This window comes from Ochlerotatus camptorhynchus, unplaced genomic scaffold (genome assembly GCF_037179485.1).
Source record: "Ochlerotatus camptorhynchus isolate MF236.1 unplaced genomic scaffold, CSIRO-AGI_Acam_v1.1 ptg000713l, whole genome shotgun sequence".
NCBI classification, from domain to species: Eukaryota; Metazoa; Arthropoda; class Insecta; order Diptera; family Culicidae; genus Ochlerotatus; species Ochlerotatus camptorhynchus.
The window spans coordinates 133,828-152,771 of record NW_027041188.1 but is presented as its reverse complement, the minus strand read 5'-3'; the positions used below and the strand labels follow the sequence as shown (position 1 = coordinate 152,771).

The 18,944-nt window shown below is 41.1% G+C and overlaps 2 protein-coding genes across 2 annotated transcripts; one reads left to right on the top strand and one right to left on the bottom strand.

Moving 5' to 3' along the window:
* Positions 1–14,177: 14,177 nt before the first annotated feature.
* Positions 14,178–14,541, bottom strand: LOC135714771 (histone H4). Its single transcript, XM_065238142.1, has one exon. It carries the CDS (start codon positions 14,539–14,541, stop codon positions 14,230–14,232), a length of 312 nt encoding a protein of 103 aa, XP_065094214.1. The 3' UTR covers positions 14,178–14,229.
* An 86-nt stretch (positions 14,542–14,627) lies between these two features.
* On the top strand, positions 14,628–15,187 carry LOC135714770 (histone H3-like). Its single transcript, XM_065238141.1, has 2 exons — positions 14,628–14,644; positions 14,749–15,187. The coding sequence occupies exons 1-2, from the start codon at positions 14,628–14,630 to the stop codon at positions 15,185–15,187; spliced, it is 456 nt and encodes a 151-aa protein (XP_065094213.1).
* The last annotated feature ends 3,757 nt before the right edge of the window (positions 15,188–18,944 follow it).

The following is an 18,944-nucleotide window of genomic DNA, read 5'->3' as shown; positions in this document are numbered from 1 at the left end:
AACGAACATTAATCAAGTCTATAGCATAAAAAAAGTTATCCTCCTATGGCATAGAGTTCTCCGTGAATCAGGTAGAAGTCATGCAGTTGAACATAAGCAGGTTGCACAATCCTTCACGTGTACATTAAATGGACAGCTACTCACCTTCTCAGGAGTCAGCGTTGAATACGGTGATGAAAGGTTTCCGCTGCACAGTTAAAGTCGAAAAACTCGTAAAACTCGTTGAAACGCCCAGACATGAACCGTATTGGGTCATGCAAGCTGTAGGTCACAGCACGAGGTCCAAGATGAGGAAACTCCTCGACCAAAGAACTCGTTCGGGTGCGTAGATTTCGAATTCAGCCAAGATTCCTGGAGAGTCGATATCACCAATAAGTACTTTCGCTGCGAACACGGCCTGACTAATCGTCCGCCTATGTTCTAGTGTTTCAAGACCCAGGAGTTGACAACGATCTTCGTACGGCGGAAGATTCACAGGGTCATTCCAAGGAAGGTAACGAAAGGCATACCGAACAAATTTCCTTTGAACAGATTCAATCCTCGCTATCCAAACTGCTTGATAACGGGCACCATACTACTGAGCTGAATTCCAAGATCGATTGCACTAGAGAGCAGTATAGAGCTTTTAGACAGGCAGGATCGCGAAACTCGTCAGCGATCTTGAAAATGAACCCGAGTTGCCTGTTAGCTTTCGCAACGATGCCCGAGTAATGAAGCTTGAATGTTACCATGGCGCAGTCCAGCGTGATTCCTAGGTCACGAACATTGTCCACACGTTGCAGAAGTTGGTGATTTATCGTATAGTTGAATGTCACTGGTTTCAGCTTGCGAGATAATATTACATTTTTGTACATTCAACAGGAGATAGTTTCTTGAGCACCACTCTTCGAAAGTATCGATTAGGTGCTGAAGCTGCAAGCAATCGGCGAAGCTACGAATAATCACATAGATCTTCACATCATCCGCGTAGAACGAACGGCAACCAGTTGCGAGGATCAGTCCTACCTTATTCACAAAAATCGAGAATAGCAATGGTCCCAAGTTGCTACATTGAGGAACACCGGAGCTGTTTGTAAAATAGTCCAATTGCTCTGATCCGATTCTAACACTAAGTTCCCGATTGGTCAGATAGGACTTGAACCAACGAGTTAAACCCGAGGATACACCGAGTTTTTCAAGTTTAGCTAGCAGTATGGAGTGGTCAACCCGGTCGAATGCAGCCTTAAGATCTGTATATACAACGACCACCTGCGCTCCAGCTTCCATACTCCGAAGACATAAAGAAATGAACGGAGCTAGATTGTTGAAACTGATCTCTTGAGATAAAAACCGTGTTGGTCAGGAGAAATGTAATTTCTGCAGCTAGAGAATAATGCGTCGTTGATGACGATTTCAAAAACTTTAGAGCAGGCACTGAGTGATGTGATCCCTCGGTAATTTTTGACGTTTCTCTTGTCTCCTTTCTTGTAGATCGAGAACATGAATGACGATTTCCAACGCGTAGAGAACTCCTCCTGCTGTAATGAAATATTGAATAGCTTCGAAAGCGGTGTTGTAAGCTCTGAACAGCATCGCTTCAGGATGCTTGAGGGGATCCCGTCAGGGCCAGCAGCATTAGAAAATTTCAGCTTCTTGATGGCGGATTCGACGAGGTCTACTGTAACCGAGATAACCGAAAAATTGAAAGCATCACTGGGAGTGTCCCTCACCGCTTCAGCAACTTGGGACAACGAAGCCGTAGTGTCATTGAAAATGCTTTTCGACTGGTAGCCCCTACTCGTTTCGTTTGGTATTCACGAATGACCAGAACTGCTTTGGATTAAACCGTAAATTAGCCTGCACACTAGACTGATGCAAAAATTGAAATTTTCGCTCCACAGTGCTCAAACGGTTTCAAATCAGGTCCTGATTAGCCTCCCAAAATTTAAACTCATTTGGAAAGAAACTGACTTGGCACAAACTATTCGAAGTTTATATGGAAATTACTATGGGAAAACCAAACTTTTTGTTCATTGTCTTCTACCAATTTTCCATATTGCTTTTTCGAAAATTTCAATAACTATTCTTACGGGAAATTTTCTAAGCTACAACTTTACGGAACATCGTTTTTCAGTCAAACGTCAAATTAAAATGTTATTAATTGTTTAAGAGATTGATAATCTTATGGCATGATCAAGCAGCTGTTCTGTTAGCAACACTGTATTCTGCAGTGTGACATAGTAGCCATGATATTTGTGCTCTTTTCTTCGCACCACAAACACCAATGTTGCCTGCTGAACAGTTGAATGAGCATAATTATAAGACATCAGTGACTTGAATCATTAATAACTTTTGTTCCTTACTTTTGATTGAAAAGTGTTTTTCACCAAAGTTGTAGCTGAGAAAATTTTCTACAATCACTGCTATGATTTTTAAAAGCATAGTGATGTGGTGAATTGTTAGATAGATATGAACAAAAACATAAGTTTTTCCATAGTAATTCCCATATAAACTTGAAATGGTTTGTGCCGAATCAGTTTCTTACTAAAGTAGTTCAAATTTTAGGAGGCTAACCAGGACCCGATTTGGAACCGTTTAAGCACTGTGGAGCAAAAATTTCAATTTTTGCATCAGTCTACTGCACACGCCTTGTGTAGCTCTTGTAAAGAATGCGATTATATGTGCGATATTCATTGCTCGCTGTTGAAAATAATCGTTTGGTGAATTGCCGGCGCCGGTGGTGTAGTGGTAAGCGTGACTGCTTTCTTATACCCCAATGGGTCTGGGTTCAATCCCAGCCGAGGTCGGTGGGATTTTTCTGAGGCATAAAAATCTCTGGTCACGTCTTCCTTCGGAAGGGAAGTAAAGCCGTTGGTCCCGGTCCATGTGTGTTGAATGGGTGCGATATCCTGCACAGGTGTGGAAGCTGCCTTCCTGCACATTCGATTGCCGTCAATGGATGGCAATCGATGTCCGTCGGTGATTGGCACTAGATTGCGGAACAGAGACCGACGTTAAATAAAGGAAAGAAGATATAATTAACAATAAATAATTTCAGATCTGCCTAAAGTGAAGAACAAAAAAACAGTGAAAATCAACTTTTTTTCAGATACTTTTTTTTTTAATTTTTAAATCGGTTTTTTTTTTTTGGTTTAAGAGGTTAACATAGAACAAAAATCTTTTTTGAATAAGGTCCAATTCATAAAAGTAAGTTTTGTCCATTTTTCAGGTCTCTAGAACGCCCGCCAATTACCAATCCCCACCGAAGTGCAGGAACTCAGCGATGAGTAAATTTGTCTCATAGTTTCCTGTGGAAAACCTAAAAAATCTGCCAGAAAATGAGAAAATTGACGAAAATTTTATTCAGTCTCGGTAGTATTGGAAAACAAATCTCGCGTCACTTTTCAATAGGTCCTATCTATATTGATCGATTCTTTTCATCGACACTCTCTTTCGTAAATAACTCGGCTTCACAAATGTTTCCTGCCGTCTTCGTCGAATAAGATGCTAGATTGTTGCTTCTTCCATCGAAAATATCCGGCCGTGGCGATTGAAAGTTGATCAAGGTTGATCAAAATAATTTGTACAATAAATATATACCCAAGAATGCTACCCTGAGGAACTCTTACTCCAACAGTTGTTCAGATTAGGAATTTCGATAATTTGCCTGCATAATTCTGTCAGTTAAATAATTATAATTGAACTAATTTCACTATAAAGAGTGGAAAATTAAATTTTATCAATTTGGCAATAAAACCTTCATGTCAAACACTGTCGAATGCTTTTAATAGAAGAGCAACTCCAGTTTAACAGCCTTCAGATTTCTTTGAACGAATTAAATTGGTAACTTTTAAGAGTTGATCTGTAGTTAAATGCATGGCGAAATCCAAACAGTTTATCTACATAAATTGAGTTCGTATTGATGTGAACCATCTTTTCAAAAAGTTATTGATGAAAGCAAACATATTGGACTAGAAGCTAGAAGGTTCAGCTGGATTTTTATCCGGCTTCAAAATTGGAACAACTATTACATTTTTACATTTATCAGGAAAGTATGCCAAATGGAAATATCTGTTAAATAATTTTATCAACATAGACAAGATACTCTCTGGAAGTTTTTTGATGAGGGTATAGATAATTCATTCATCCAAATTCAGCTTTCATATTTTGAAGCTTTTTATAGATTATAGATCTTACTTCGTCCAAATCAGTCCCCCATGAATTATTAAAAATATATCCAGAGAGAAAATATTCAGATAATCCCGAGCAACCTCATTCTCAATAGGACTAGTAAGACTCAAACTGAAATTATGGGAATTTCCGAATTGCCTAGCAAGTTTCTAAGCTTTATCCGAATTATTGAACAAAATTTTACCACCTTCTTTAAGTGCTGGAATAGGCTTTTAGGTTTTTTTAAAACAAAAATTGTGAGCTTAAAAAAGGGTTTGGAATTCGTGTCTAATTTAGAAACATTATTTTCATAAGTTTTGTTCCTCAGGGCAAAAAATCGCATTTTCATCTATTTTTTGCAAATCCCGCCAGACAACTTTCATGGCATGATCGCGTGTTGTTTGATATTGCCTCCTTGGGACAATTTTCAGACGGATCGTCGGCTGAAGGTCGTCGTCTATTACAATTGAATCGAATAAAACCTCGTGTTTTGGTACCGAGGCAGCTCTTGGTTCAATTGTAGAAGAGGTCAGAGATTGAAGAGCATAATTAACATCATCTTTGATTTGCAAAGGAATATTCCATAAATTTTTTTTTTTTATAATTACTTTATTTGTACAGGCTCAATCGAATAAACTTTACAGAGCCGAGTTATCCTTTGCGTTATACATTATTACTGTCTTAAATTTAAAGTTAAAGGAACTGGACCGAGTACTCGCGGTTATCTCGAGGTTAGTGGAGATTTACAATTTTTTGGATGGGAAAAGGGAAGAAGGAGGTTTGAAATGTGGTTTACGATACAACTATTTAATTAATCCTAAAGCATGAAATTATTTCTATTCATCTTGAAAACAAACATTGAAAAAAAACCCACACGTACAAAATACAAACTAAGCACAAGGTTAATCAAACTTACAATCTAAGGTTAATATCTTTAAAGTAAACATATATGAGTTTCATAAACTCCTGATCGCGTCTAGCCAAAATATCCCGAACTGGAACATTAGGTTGTCTACCTCGAGCCCGAAGGGAATCATAAAAATGTGATCTGACTCCACGATACTCCGCACAAGACCAAAGGATGTGATCAGCGTCCTGGTAACCTTGTCCACATTCACAGAGATTGCTGTCTCCCAACCCCACACGGAACAAGTGAGCGTTTAGACAATAGTGATTGGACATGAGACGAGACATCACGCGTATGAAGTCTCGACTCAAGTCCAACCCTTTGAACCATGCAAACTTCGACACCTTAGGGATAATTGAATGTAGCCATCGTCGAAAGCTCCCTTCACTCCATTGATGTTGCCAGCTAACGAGCGACTGCTGACGATAAATAGAGAAAAATTCACTATAGGCGATCTGTCGATCATAAATGTCGCCTTCCATAGCGCCCACCTTCGCAAGTGAATCCGCCTTCTCATTGCCCAAAATTGAGCAATGCGAAGGGACCCACGCGAAGGTGATGATGAAAGAGCGCACGGATAAAGTACTAAGCAGTTCTCGTATTTTCAAGAGAAAATACGAGAAGTGCTTTACCGGCCTAATAGAACGGATAGCCTCGACAGAACTGAGACTATCCGTAAAAATAAAGTAGTGGTCTGGAAGAAGTGAAGCAATAGTTTCCAAAGTGTAGTGAATTGCTGCCAGTTCAGCCACATACACAGAACAAGGAGCTTCAAGTTTTCGAGAGGCGCTATGAAATTCATTAAATACACCAAAACCAGCGGACTCCTCTATTAGAGATCCATCTGTGAAAAACGTTCTTGCAGAATCAACATGGCCAAACTTTGCAGCGTATAATGACGGAGCAATCATAGGACGATGATGCTCTGGAATTCCGCGGATTTCCTGCGTCATAGATAAATCAAAATTCACTGAATTGCCGAAATCGGAGAAGATTACACGATTGGGAATATTTCTTGAAGGGCTGACATCCTGTGTTAAATATAGGTAGTACAAAGTCATAAAACATGTTTGAGGATTTAGCTCCAGAAGCTTCTCAAAATTTTCGATCACCAGTGGGTTCATTACTTCGCAACGGGTGAGGAGCCTAAGAGATAACTCTGAAAAACGGACGGATAGTGGCAACATGCCCGCCAGCACTTCGAGACTCATAGTATGAGTCGAGTGCATGCATCCTAACGCGATACGAAGACAACGATACTGGATCCGTTCCAGCTTGATGATGTGCGTTTTAGCTGCCGACTGGAAGCAAAAACTACCGTACTCTAAAACCGATAAAATCGTTGTCCGGTACAACGTCAGAAGATCTTGTGGATGGGCTCCCCACCACGTTCCGGTAATTGATCGAAGGAAATTGATCCTTAGTTGGCATTTTCGTCTCAGATACTCAATGTGGGATCTCCAGGTGCATTTGGAATCGAACCAGACCCCGAGATATTTAAAAGACATGGAATGAGTGATCGGTTTACCCAAAAGTTGAAGCTTCGGTTGTGCTGGGCTATGCTTCCTAGAAAAAACGACCAACTCAATTTTCTCCGTGGAGAATTCGATACCTAGCTGAATAGCCCAAGTAGACAAATTGTCCAAGGTATCCTGTAAGGGTCCTTGCAGGTCAACCTCTTTTGGCCCTGTGATAGACACTACGCCGTCATCTGCAAGTTGTCTCAACGTGCAATTGTCACTAAGACAGACATCAATTTCTCTAACGTAGAAATTGTACAAAAGGGGGCTTAAACATGAGCCTTGGGGGAGACCCATGTAGCTAAATCGAAAAGCTGTAGAGTTTCCATGAGAAAAGCTCATATGTTTTTCTGACAGCAAATTGTACAAAAAATTATTCATTAATGGAGACAATCCACAAGCGTGGAGTTTCTCTGAAAGAACTTCAACGGATACTGAATCAAAAGCCCCCTTGATATCCAAGAACACAGAAGCCATTTGCTCTTTCTTAGCAAAAGCCAACTGAATTTCCGAGGAAAGCAACGCGAGACAGTCGTTCGTTCCCTTACCCCTACGGAAACCAAATTGAGTATCTGAAAGAAGGTGGTTCGTCTCAACCCATTTGTCGAGACGAAAAAGGATCATTTTCTCCATCAATTTCCGAATACACGACAGCATCGCGATGGGCCGATACGAATTGTGATCCGACGCGGGTTTATCAGGCTTTTTAATGGCTATCACCCTTACTCGTCTCCAATCGTCGGGAACAATATTGAGCTCCAAGAACTGATTGTACAAGTTCAACATGCGCCTCTTAGCGACGTCTGGGAGGTTTTTCAGCAAGTTGAATTTGATTCTATCAGATCCCGGGGCAGAATTGCCACACGAAAGGAGAGCGAGTGAAAGTTCCACCATTGAAAAAGGCTGACTGATTTCGTCTACCGAATTCGCGGTTTCGCGAGGAATCAACTGCGACGGCACGGAATCCGGACACACTTTTCGCGCGAATTTAAGAATCCATTGATCCGAGCATTCCTCGCTTTCGTTGTTAGTAGACCGGTTACGCATTCTTCGCGCCGTACTCCAAAGCGTATTCATAGACGTTTCGCGCGACAATCCGTCTACAAACTGCCGCCAGTAACCCCGTTTTTTGGCCTTGATGAGGCTCTTGAGTTCGCGTTCAAGAGATGTGTATGCGTTGAAATGCTCGCGTGTTCCGCGTTTCCGAAAAAGTTTAAACGCGTCGGACTTTTTACGGTAAACCTCCGTGCATTGTTGATCCCACCAGAGCGATGGTGTTTTCTTACGAATAGACGATCGCGGCACCGGTCGTGTTTGAGCTTGAAGTGCGCTGCCGACGATGAGATTAGAGAGGAAATTATATTCCTCCAACGGCGGAAGCTCTTCCACTGACGATACTGTATCGTCTATCGCGGATTGGAACTTAGTCCAATCAATGTTACGGGTTAGATCATACGCGACGTTAACGGATTCTGACGAGTTGAACCCACTGGCAATCGAAATTTTGATCGGCAGATGATCACTACCGTGCGGATCCTGGATTACATGCCAAGTGCAATCCAACGATAGTGAATTGGAGCAAAAGGTGAGGTCTAATCTGCTACCATTCGAGGATGGACCAGCCAAACGTGTTACTTCTCCATTGTTAAGTATTGTCATGTTGAAGTTGTCGCAGAGATCATAAATCAAAGTAGAACGGTTATCATCGTACAGCTCCCCCAGCCTGTACCGTGGGAGTTAAAATCTCCCATGATCAACCATGGAGCGGGAAGTACCGCACATATGTCGAAAAGTTGTTTGCGATTAACAGAGACTCTTGGAGCAATATATACAGATGCAATACAAAGGCTCTTACCTTTAATGGTAGCCTGACATGCGACAACTTCAATACCGGGGAATTCGGGAAGATTCACTCTATAGAAGGAATGGCCCTTTTTGATCCCCAAAAGTACCCCTCCTCCACGTGAATCCTCACGATCCAATCGAATAATGTTAAAATCGTAAAAAGGGAGATCAATTTCTGAAGAGAGCCATGTTTCACAGAGGGCAAATGCATCGCAATTATTGTTATGGACTAAATACTTGAACGAATCTAATTTCGGAATAAGACTTCGACAATTCCACTGTAGAACAGTGATCAAATCCCCGACCTCGTTTGGAAAATTATCCATCGAAGGAGATGATAGCTGCAAGAAGGGGCCATTTTGAAGTCAATTGCTTCAAGAAGGATTTCACAGTGGGAAGCAATGTAAGGACAATGCTTTTCAGAGGATCAGAAATGTTGAGGTATTTGAGAATACCGTCCACAATGTCATCAAATGAGAACAGCCCAGATGAAGAAGGGGCTTCTGTTCTTAAAATTGGGGCATCAGGGGTTTTGGATGTCCCCGGAAGAGGTGGAAAATCCTGGGTATAATCAGTTCTGCGGAATCCAGGAGGAGTAGAAGTCTCCTTTTTTCCACCACTCCTTGATTTGGGCAAGCTGATTTGGGGTTCTTGATCTGCAACTTTCCGCGAACGGATGCGTTTTCGTTTCCGGGCAGAACCTTCCGGAAAACTGAAAGAAACTCCCTCCTCAGCCAAGTCAGAGCCAGACTCGTCATCTGACAAAAGAGCGAAGGGGTTTGTTTCGTTGGTCGATGGCTTGGCTGTCTTAAGCATTTCTGCAAAAGACCGCCTGGAACGTTCCTTAAGGGAGCGTTTAATTTTGTCCCCGAGCTGTTTGTACGCCGGGCACGACGAGAGAGCATGAGGAGGAGTTCCATTGCAGTACACGCATTTTGGTGCAGTAGCTGCGCAGGCGCCATCCTCATGCTTTTCCCCGCATGTGGAGCAGCGTGCCTTGTTGCCGCAGTGGGAGGCCGTATGTCCCAACCGCTTACAATTCTGGCAGTTCATGACCCGAGGTACAAACAACCGCACAGGAAGACGAAGTTTTCCCAGCTCGATGTATTGAGGAAGGGCAGATCCAGAAAAGGTCACCCGAAACGAGTCTGTGGGGGTAAAACTCTTTTTACCCTCGCTGAGCGATACTGACTTCATTCTATGAACGGCCAGTATCTTTACCGGAGGAAGCAAGGGGTTCTTGAATCGGCCAACCGCTTGCTTCTCCAGTATCTCGGGGTTCAGGCTCGCCTCAGTGACCACGCCTTCGATCTCCACATCAGAGGCTGGAATGTACACCCTATATTCCAGTGTGAAAAACTGGGAAACAGCAATTTCATTGGCCTGTTTCAGGTTAGCGACGGTCACACGAAGTTTGTTGTGCCTAACCTTCGTTATTTCGGTCACGGCAGAGAATCGCTTTGTCAGATCGTCAGATATTTGAACAACATTCAAGGGTTTGTTTTTGGGCTGAAAATAGACAACCCATGGGCCAGTCGAGTCATTCGGGTAGGCCCGCAATCTGGTGCTTTTCTCATCCTGCCCATTGACAGACTGAGACGACGAACCAGGGATGACATCATCATTATTCTGAGATGAATGGTCATCCATGTCGTCTTCTGACAAAACATCCATTTTGTTCAACTAGTGGGAGCGCAAAACGCTCTCCCACTGAACGCACAGACACAATACACAGAAAACACTACAAACACAGAAATACAAAATGAAAATTTAACTAATGGAGGAGGAAAAGAAACAAAAAAAACAAAAACTTATCTGATAATTCTATACTTCTAACACCGAGCGTTATATGTGTAGGCGTTTACACAGATGGCTGGAAGAGACGCGCTGCGTGGATGACCTTCGCTGTGGTGCACTTGATCGAGGCTCGGTACTCAGCGCACACAGGCGCACGATGATTGATGAACGATGTAGATGTAGAAACGGGTGCTCACATTCGATGATGATGATACGTGAGCGGGTATGCGCGAGCGCGTATGCGTGACCACGCAACGATGATGCCCAAATTGGTTTGCGAATTACCAATAGCACGGATTAATCGTTCCGAAAATGACACTTTCTACTACAAAAAAACTCACTTTTCGATCAATTTACCGGGAATTATGCCAGGAGTCACTTAGTGAGAAAAAACTGATAATTTATATCAAGCGAATACCGAGAAAACTTCCAAAACAACGGAGCGCGAAACAAGTCGACCGTACTTCTTGCTAGGACGCAGTGATGATATTCCATATTCCATAAATGTTCGATATTGCTTACAATGAGCTCTATGGTTATTGAAAGTAGAGCTGTTGGGATTAGAAATTATTTTTTGGGATATTTCAAAAGCTACTGGAAGGTGATCAGAACCGAAGTCAGAATTGGTAACCAATTAGCTACAAAGTTGACATGAATCAGTTAAGACCAAATTGGGATTTCTTGCTGAAGAAAAGTATTTTGGCCTGTTTGGATATTAAATAGTGTAATAACCTGTAGAACAATCATTGAAGTTGTTTTGCGCATTATTCCATGAGCGGTATTTTGCATTAAAATCACCAATAATGAATAATTTAGATCTATTACAGGTAAGTTTCTGAAAGTCGCGCTTGAGAAAATTATTTTGTTGGCCTTCGTATTGGAAGGGCAAATAGACAGCTATAAGCGTAAGTTGTCCAAATTTTGTTTCGACAGAAACTCCTAAACGAAACTACCAATTTTAACGAAATTTTTAGAACCACTAAATCGTTTTGCTTTGGAATGGCTTATATATATATTATGTATGTTTGGATAGATTTTTCAAGAAAACTGAACAGGTTTTTTTTTGCTTATCACACGCGGCAGACTGCCTTCTTTCGGATATCAACAACAACAAAAACATTGCGAATTTACTGTCCAGGAGGTGCAGCGCTAGCTCCAAACCGGTTGAATGAAAAGTCAAGCTTAACAAAGCTCAGACTGACTGCACATATCAATGACTGATACTCCGCGATTGATCCAAACCCGTGAAATTACACAATGAATCAACTTGAAACATAATGCAATAATAGTTCATAATAATACTTTTTGGGCCATTTTTTGGATACTCACGAATTTCGGTGGTAAACACAACTACTTTATTTAATCAACTCTAGAATGATTCTAGATAGGTTTCACAGTGATATCATAGTAAAAAATCATCTTTATTTTAAGCAATTAAGGAAATTTACTTTGATTACATTTTATGCACGATGTAGCGTGTGATGAAATGTAATGAAGATTTCGTGTGAAAATCTATCACCAAATACGCACATCAGTCTGATCAAAATAGCGATTTCCTACGAAATTCGAAGGTTTTATTGGAAGGATGTTTTGCGGGTTTGATAAAAATTGTGTTTAAATACTCAGTTACATGAGTTTCTTATGCAGCCTGCCAACATTATTGTCATAATGCAGTACCGACATCTACGTAGAGCTGATACTATCTTCCAGTAGGAGCATACAAAATGGATTGCTGTACATACAATATAATGCCATAGCATGTTTAATAGCTTAAATCAACCAGTACTGGAAAAAATACTTTGAGGGGCTACTACTACATTTATTGTTACATTTCAACTGATTGAGTCTGAGGACTCTTCATTGGATTTTATGTTTTTATTTATTCATTTTTTTTTTTTCAGAACTAGTTTACATCATTCCCCCTTGGGGGCATATATAGTATCAAATTAAATCAACCATGCCAAGGTTCCTAGCTTATATTAAACCGGAAAAACTATGTTAAGAACCCTGGAAAACGTTAAGTTTTAATTCATAAGACTAAATGGTCTAATATTCGGTTTTCGACCAAGCTGCACAATCACAATCCTGGATCTGAACGGACTGCGTTTTAAGAGTTAATGGATAGTTTGAACCACTCTGATAATTAAAATTTGCCGCATATTTTTACACAGTGCGTAGAGTTCGATGCGCTGAATTGTATTGTAGATCCAGTTTCAGAGCGCACAAAAATGTTTCATCTAGGGCATCCATTTTTTGTTCGCCACGTGGCTGTCTGTCAACTGCTAGGAGTTCACCGGATAGCCTGAAAAAGCGCACAAAATCCCTTTTTGCCGAGCGTAACCCAGCCGTGTAATCGTGTGTTCGTTTCATTTGAATCCCCATGTATTGTCGGCAAACTGACGGTTACAACCCCTTCCCGTCTAGTTAATGCTGGTACGCGAGGATAACTGTCAGGGTATGCGCCAAAGTTGGAATTCGAAAGTTGTTTGAAATTTGTCTTTTATTCCACCCTGCTAGTGCGAGTAGCTCGACGTCGCTAATGTTGCACAGCACCATGACAGGAAGCAAACGAAGAATGCAGCTTGAATCATTTTAAGCTCAGTTCGTGTTTTGGGTTGTAGGCAAAATAATAAAAGTCAAGAATTGTAATAGGACATCAAAACTGAGCATTTGGGGCCATCTTGAAAAAAAGGATGATGGTGTAGATTTCAAAATTGTGCACGGTGAGGTATGGGATTGATATTTTAAAAAGGTTGTAATTTCTCAAAGCTTTTTTTTTTCGATGATTCTACGGAGGATAAAAGCTCAAGGGCTACTCAATCAAATTATTATTAAATATTTAAAATACAAAAAAAAGGTGAAAATGGTTCAAATAGGAAGATGTCGACTTTGCATCCCCTACAGTAACAATCTCATTAATGAAACTACTTCACTCGAAAAATATAACATCCCTTACAGTGCTTAATTTTAAAATCTGCACCATCAAGCCGGTTTTATATGTAACATAAAGAATATCCCTATTTATAATTATAATAAAAGTAATTCTCGACGACTGTTTCGAAGGGACGTATCAGCTTTTGTAAACAATGCATTTAATCGTCGATTTGACGTAATTGGTAGCTCGCCCAGGCATGCTAACACTACCATCAGATAGGGGAAATTTACCCCTACATGATAGTAGTGTTAGTATGCATGGGCATTGTTGATCGTGAAATCAGTAGCATGTAACATAGCAGAATTACATACATAGCCTATACTGCCACCGGTGAACGCATAGCGGTTCCATGTTGTATAGAAGTCCCATATAACATTGCACAGTTATGGTCTTTCCGGCAGTGTGGTGCGAATTTGATATATGTACATTAGGGTGCTTAATTTTGACGTAGGACTACGTCTTTCGGGAAGATGGGGGTACACTTTATAAAAACCAAAAAAGGAAAGTATGAAAGATTTTGAACGTTAAAAACTTAGTTGCCCCTGGACCAATTTCAATAATTTTATCATCAATCGATCAGAAACATTTCTACGCATCGATAACAATGCTTTCGACTGTTGATTTTCAAATTGAAACTATTGACAAAGTTGGAAGGGTTGTATACTAGATACGACCGCAGGGTTGGCGTTGGATAACGTCTGTTATGTGTTGTACTTAATTGTGTATATTATATTTTAGGAATATTCCTTAATAACTCTTTTGCGATATCTTTCCCCAAAGCGCGTTCGGACAACTCAGGCCTTTTCATTAATTTCTTCTCTCGATTCCGGAAGTGCACGACCTATCTGGAACTACCACACCAAAATGTATGCAGAATATTGTCGGTACTGGATTAGTAGCGGTAACCAGCAGGACCTACGTTGATTTAAGCTTAACAACCGCAGATTGATGAACGCTCCATCACATCACTTAAACTTTTCACATTCTGGCAAGAAAGTCAATTCTAAAACACCTTTTAAATTTATATGGTGGCCCTGAAAAGGGCCGGTTTTTTGTTCTGAGTCGATGATACTAAATTAACCCCCGAATCCGTACAGAGTACGTCCCTGCCGCTTCAGAGCGTAAACGACATCCATGGCGGTGACAGTCTTCCTCTTCGCATGTTCGGTGTAAGTAACGGCGTCACGAATAACGTTTTCCAGAAATACCTTCAGCACTCCTCTGGTTTCTTCGTAAATGAGACCGGAAATTCTCTTAACTCCACCACGACGAGCCAAACGACGGATTGCAGGTTTAGTGATGCCCTGGATGTTGTCACGCAACACTTTTCGGTGACGCTTGGCTCCTCCTTTGCCAAGTCCTTTTCCACCCTTGCCGCGTCCAGTCATTTTCTAGTAGGACAATTGTAACGTCGATGAAGGTTGAAACAAAAGTGAACACAAATTTCAAATTTTGGCTGTTTTATACCTACTCGATGGTTAAATTCTTTTGGTTAGTTGTTGTGTTCTTGTTCTTTCATCGTTTCTGATTGGTTGAACACAGCAAACGCATGTTATAAAACAGAATGGAAGTGATTTTTATTTTTTGTTCCACAGTGTGCTTTCATTGAATACACATCACAACCAACAAAATGGCTCAGCGACCGCTCGCAAGTCCACTGGAGGAAAGGCTCCTCGCAAGCAGTTGGCAACGAAGGCCGCTCGCAAGAGCGCTCCAGCCACAGGAGGAGTAAAGAAGCCCCATCGCTACCGGCCAGGCACCGTCGCCTTGCGTGAGATCCGTCGCTATCAGAAATCCACCGAACTGCTGATCCGAAAGTTGCCTTTCCAACGTCTGGTCCGTGAAATTGCCCAGGACTTCAAGACCGATCTGCGCTTCCAGAGCTCAGCTGTTATGGCTCTGCAGGAAGCTAGCGAGGCCTATCTGGTCGGTCTGTTCGAGGATACCAATCTGTGTGCCATCCACGCCAAGCGGGTCACTATCATGCCGAAGGACATCCAGCTGGCTCGTCGTATTCGTGGAGAACGCGCTTAATTACCCCGTCTAAATCTTAACAAAATCGGCCCTTTTCAGAGCCACCACAATAATTCAAAAGAGTTGAAGTGACCTTTAAAATTTAAAATCGTTCGTTCCGTTCTTGTCTAGGTTAAGTAACGAAGTAGAACACGTTCGGGGGTTTGTTTTCGAGATTTTGTAAACAAACACAGCCGGGTCCGGTATATGATTTGGAAATGAATTTCACTTTATTTTCATATCAAAGTGAAAAGGTCTTTGCCCAATTCACTAGAAAATAACATAAGTAAATTTCTAAGTAAATTTTATTATGTTTTCAAGATTCTCGTTGTTAAGAATTTTAAAATTATTGTTCAAGGTAAAATATGGCTCTGCGAAAATTCAACTTTAGAAAATTAATCGTTAAACTCTTTTTTTCCAACGCGCTCGGCGTAGTTGCCCTTGCGGAGCAGACGGTGAATACGACCGACTGAGAACTGCAGCAGCTGGGCATTCCATGACGGCGGCCCAGTATACCGGAGCACTGGCACCAACGCACTCGGCGTAGTTGCCCTTTCGCCCCCAGGCTCTGCTTCCGCTGCTCTGGTACTGCTGCTCTGCTGCCCTGCTGCTGGGTCGACGATCGGATAGACAATGATGGAACGGGCGACCTTGTTGGACGCTTATATAGTAGAACAGAAAATATCAGAGGTGTCAGATACTCGCATCTGATGTCTCGGTTGGAGAAAGTATAAGAATATAAAAAAAATCAATCGATTTTCACCATCTTTAGACAATGGTTTACTTTTAACCATGTTTCAATAGTTTACAGATTGAAATCAATAGTTTTGAAACATTCAGCAAATTGCTAGAAATATTTCCAATCGATTGATGCCTTTATTTCGTAAATCTATAGAGAGACGGTTGAGTTATTATCGTTCAAAATCTTTTAATTTTTCGTAACGCATCCAAAATGACTGTTTTCAATTTTGTACCCCCGTATGTTGCCGAAAGACGTTATCCAACGTCAAAAGTGGTAAATGTCAAGCATTGTCCAAAAGCTTCGAAATAACTAACAAATCCACCAATTACGTACATTCATGTGCTGCTTCCCCAACACAGTCATCAGAGAATGGTTCCTAGATGAAGCAAGTCGAAGTGACATTCGCCTGCGAACTTCGGGCGTGTACGATAAGGGAGGATGCAATTGCGGAACATTGTGTTGCCAATTCAGAACCACACGCCCCCAACGACAACACAAAATGCTATCCGTTTTTTCCCCTGGATTTGTTTTCCGTGCTGAGCACCAATGCTAGCCACACCTGGACACTACCTATCGACCCATCAACTCATAGTCCGGGAACCAACGGCTTTACTTCCCTGATCAGAGATGTAGAATTTCCCGGCAGCGCCGACTGGGATTGAACCCAGGCCTGCTGGTACGCTTACAACTACACCACGGGCGCCGCTGCTCTCCAGAGTTGTAATCTTGCAACCAAACTTGAAAGCAGGGGATACTCTATATAAATTCTATACTAACTCTTTTCTAAAATGAACGTGGTGGCCCTGAAAAGGGCCGTTTTGTTACGTTGGCGATAAATTTTAACCTCCGAAACCGTACAGAGTGCGTCCCTGTTGCTTCAGAGCGTAGACGACATCCATGGCCGTGACGGTTTTGCGCTTGGCGTGTTCAGTGTAGGTGACGGCATCATATATCATATTTTCTAGGAACACCTTTAGCACACCTCGGGTTTCCTCGTGGATCAGACCGGAGACACGCTTGACACCACTACGTCGAGCCAGACGACGGATGGCAGGTCCTGGATGTTATCACGCAGAACTTCCGATGACGTTTGGCGCCTCCTTTTCCAAGACCTTTGCCGCCCTTGCCACGACCAGTCATTGAGGCTTGTTGTTTGTCGTTGAACGGGTGAATCGAAACTAAGCCAAAAGCGTAGTTAGCAACCTCTTATATAGACAACCAGCTCTGCCGGTCCATCTCGCTTCCCATTGGCTATATACAGTCATGGTAATGCAGCTTTGTCGATATTGGGAAATTGCCGTAAAAGCTCTACGCAGACGTTGCCACTGCATGATAATGGTAATGTTGACAGGCTACATAGCAAATTCATGAAAATGAGCATTAATTCATAATTTTCATCAAACCTACAAAACGTCCTTTCAATACATCTTTCTAATGGTGTTAGGAAAACTTCATTCCAATCAGACTTCTGAGCATCTTCGAGTTTTCCAGATTTTAATACAAAATATTTTTTTTTTAATGAATGCTCATTTTCATGAATTTGCTATGTAGCCTGTCAACATTATCATGGTGGCTACATCTGCGCAGTGATGCCATGGTCTGAGAAGGTTCTGCGTGATAACATCCACACTCAAATATAAATTAAATCAAAAAAGCTTAAAAAGTATGCAATTTCCCGCTTCACCTTATTGTGTCCGAGTCATGATTACTTTGACAGTAGTCATGCATGATTAAAATCGAAATAATCTTTCCAGTATTACATTTTATTCTTTTTCAATACTGATATATAATAAAAAAAGATTAAAATACAATCAAAAAAATTTAAAATAGAATCAAAAATGATTAAAAAATATCCAAAAAAAGATAATCTACAATCTAATCAACCATGATTAAACTGGGATTAATATCAGCTGCTTATTTTTTAGAAAGAGAGGATTAATTTTTAATCATTCGATATGATTAAACTGAGTTTAATGTCAAATTGAATAAATTTTAAGCAAAATGGGAATAGTTTAATTTATCAGTGCAGGGTATTACTAAGCCTGTCATACCACGTTTAGCTTGACGTGGTGGTGTCAAGCGTATCTCCGGTCTGATCTATGAGGAAACCCGAGCTGTGCTGAACGTGTTCCTAGAAAATATGATCCGTGATGCCATCACCTACACTGAACACGCCAAGCGCAAAACCGTCACGGCCATGGATGTCGTCTACGCTCTGTACGATTTCGGAGGTTAAAACTTATCACGCCACCAAGTTCAATACAGAAAAAAGTTAAAATAGAATTTATATAGAGTAACCCATGATTCACCCATTCAATTTGTCACGTAATACATGAAAATGATACAAAAAGCAAATAATGTGTTAGGGAAATAAATTATGTTCTATTTGTAGTCTTATCGATGGGTTAAATTTATTCCGTTTCACTTTCATAAACTGAGAAACCCTCATCGTATGAATTCTTCTGCTGCGCGACATCTTCGAAAACGTCCGAACCGTTAATACAGAGTACAGAGAGTGCAGACTAGAAAATCGAACACAAATTTCGTAATCCTACGTCAACAATGCGGTCGTGTCTTGTACACCAACCTCAAACTTTTTTTTTTTGACGTAGGACTACGCAAATCAAAAAAAGTGTGCAACAGAATTGTGTCAGGTTTTAAACCCTTATAATTTGGCCATTTATTTATGGATTTAAATTCGTTTTACTCCATTTGATTAAGAGTTGATGTAAGATTTTTTTGATATAAAGATTATAGTAATTAATCATTAGTAAAGTATTGGAAATTGATCAAACTTTTTGGCCGCATACAACCAATCACGTACTTGCGTGCTATGACTTGACTATTGAGTGAACAGAGAGAGATGAGCCGATTGCGAGGTTATAAAAGAGCTTACCTGTAGGTCGGCGGTTGTCTTATCGTTAGGGGCTATTCATTAACTACCCCCTCCCCCTGCGTAGACAATTGTTCATACATTTTTTGTATGGATAGTTGAAAATCCCCGCCCCCTCCCCTAAACTGTCTACGTAGTTTATG

Excerpts from the sequence above, each read along its gene's own strand:
- LOC135714771 (XM_065238142.1), bottom strand. The coding sequence starts at position 14,541 with ATGACTGGACGCGGCAAGGGTGGAAAAGGACTTGGCAAAGGAGGAGCC.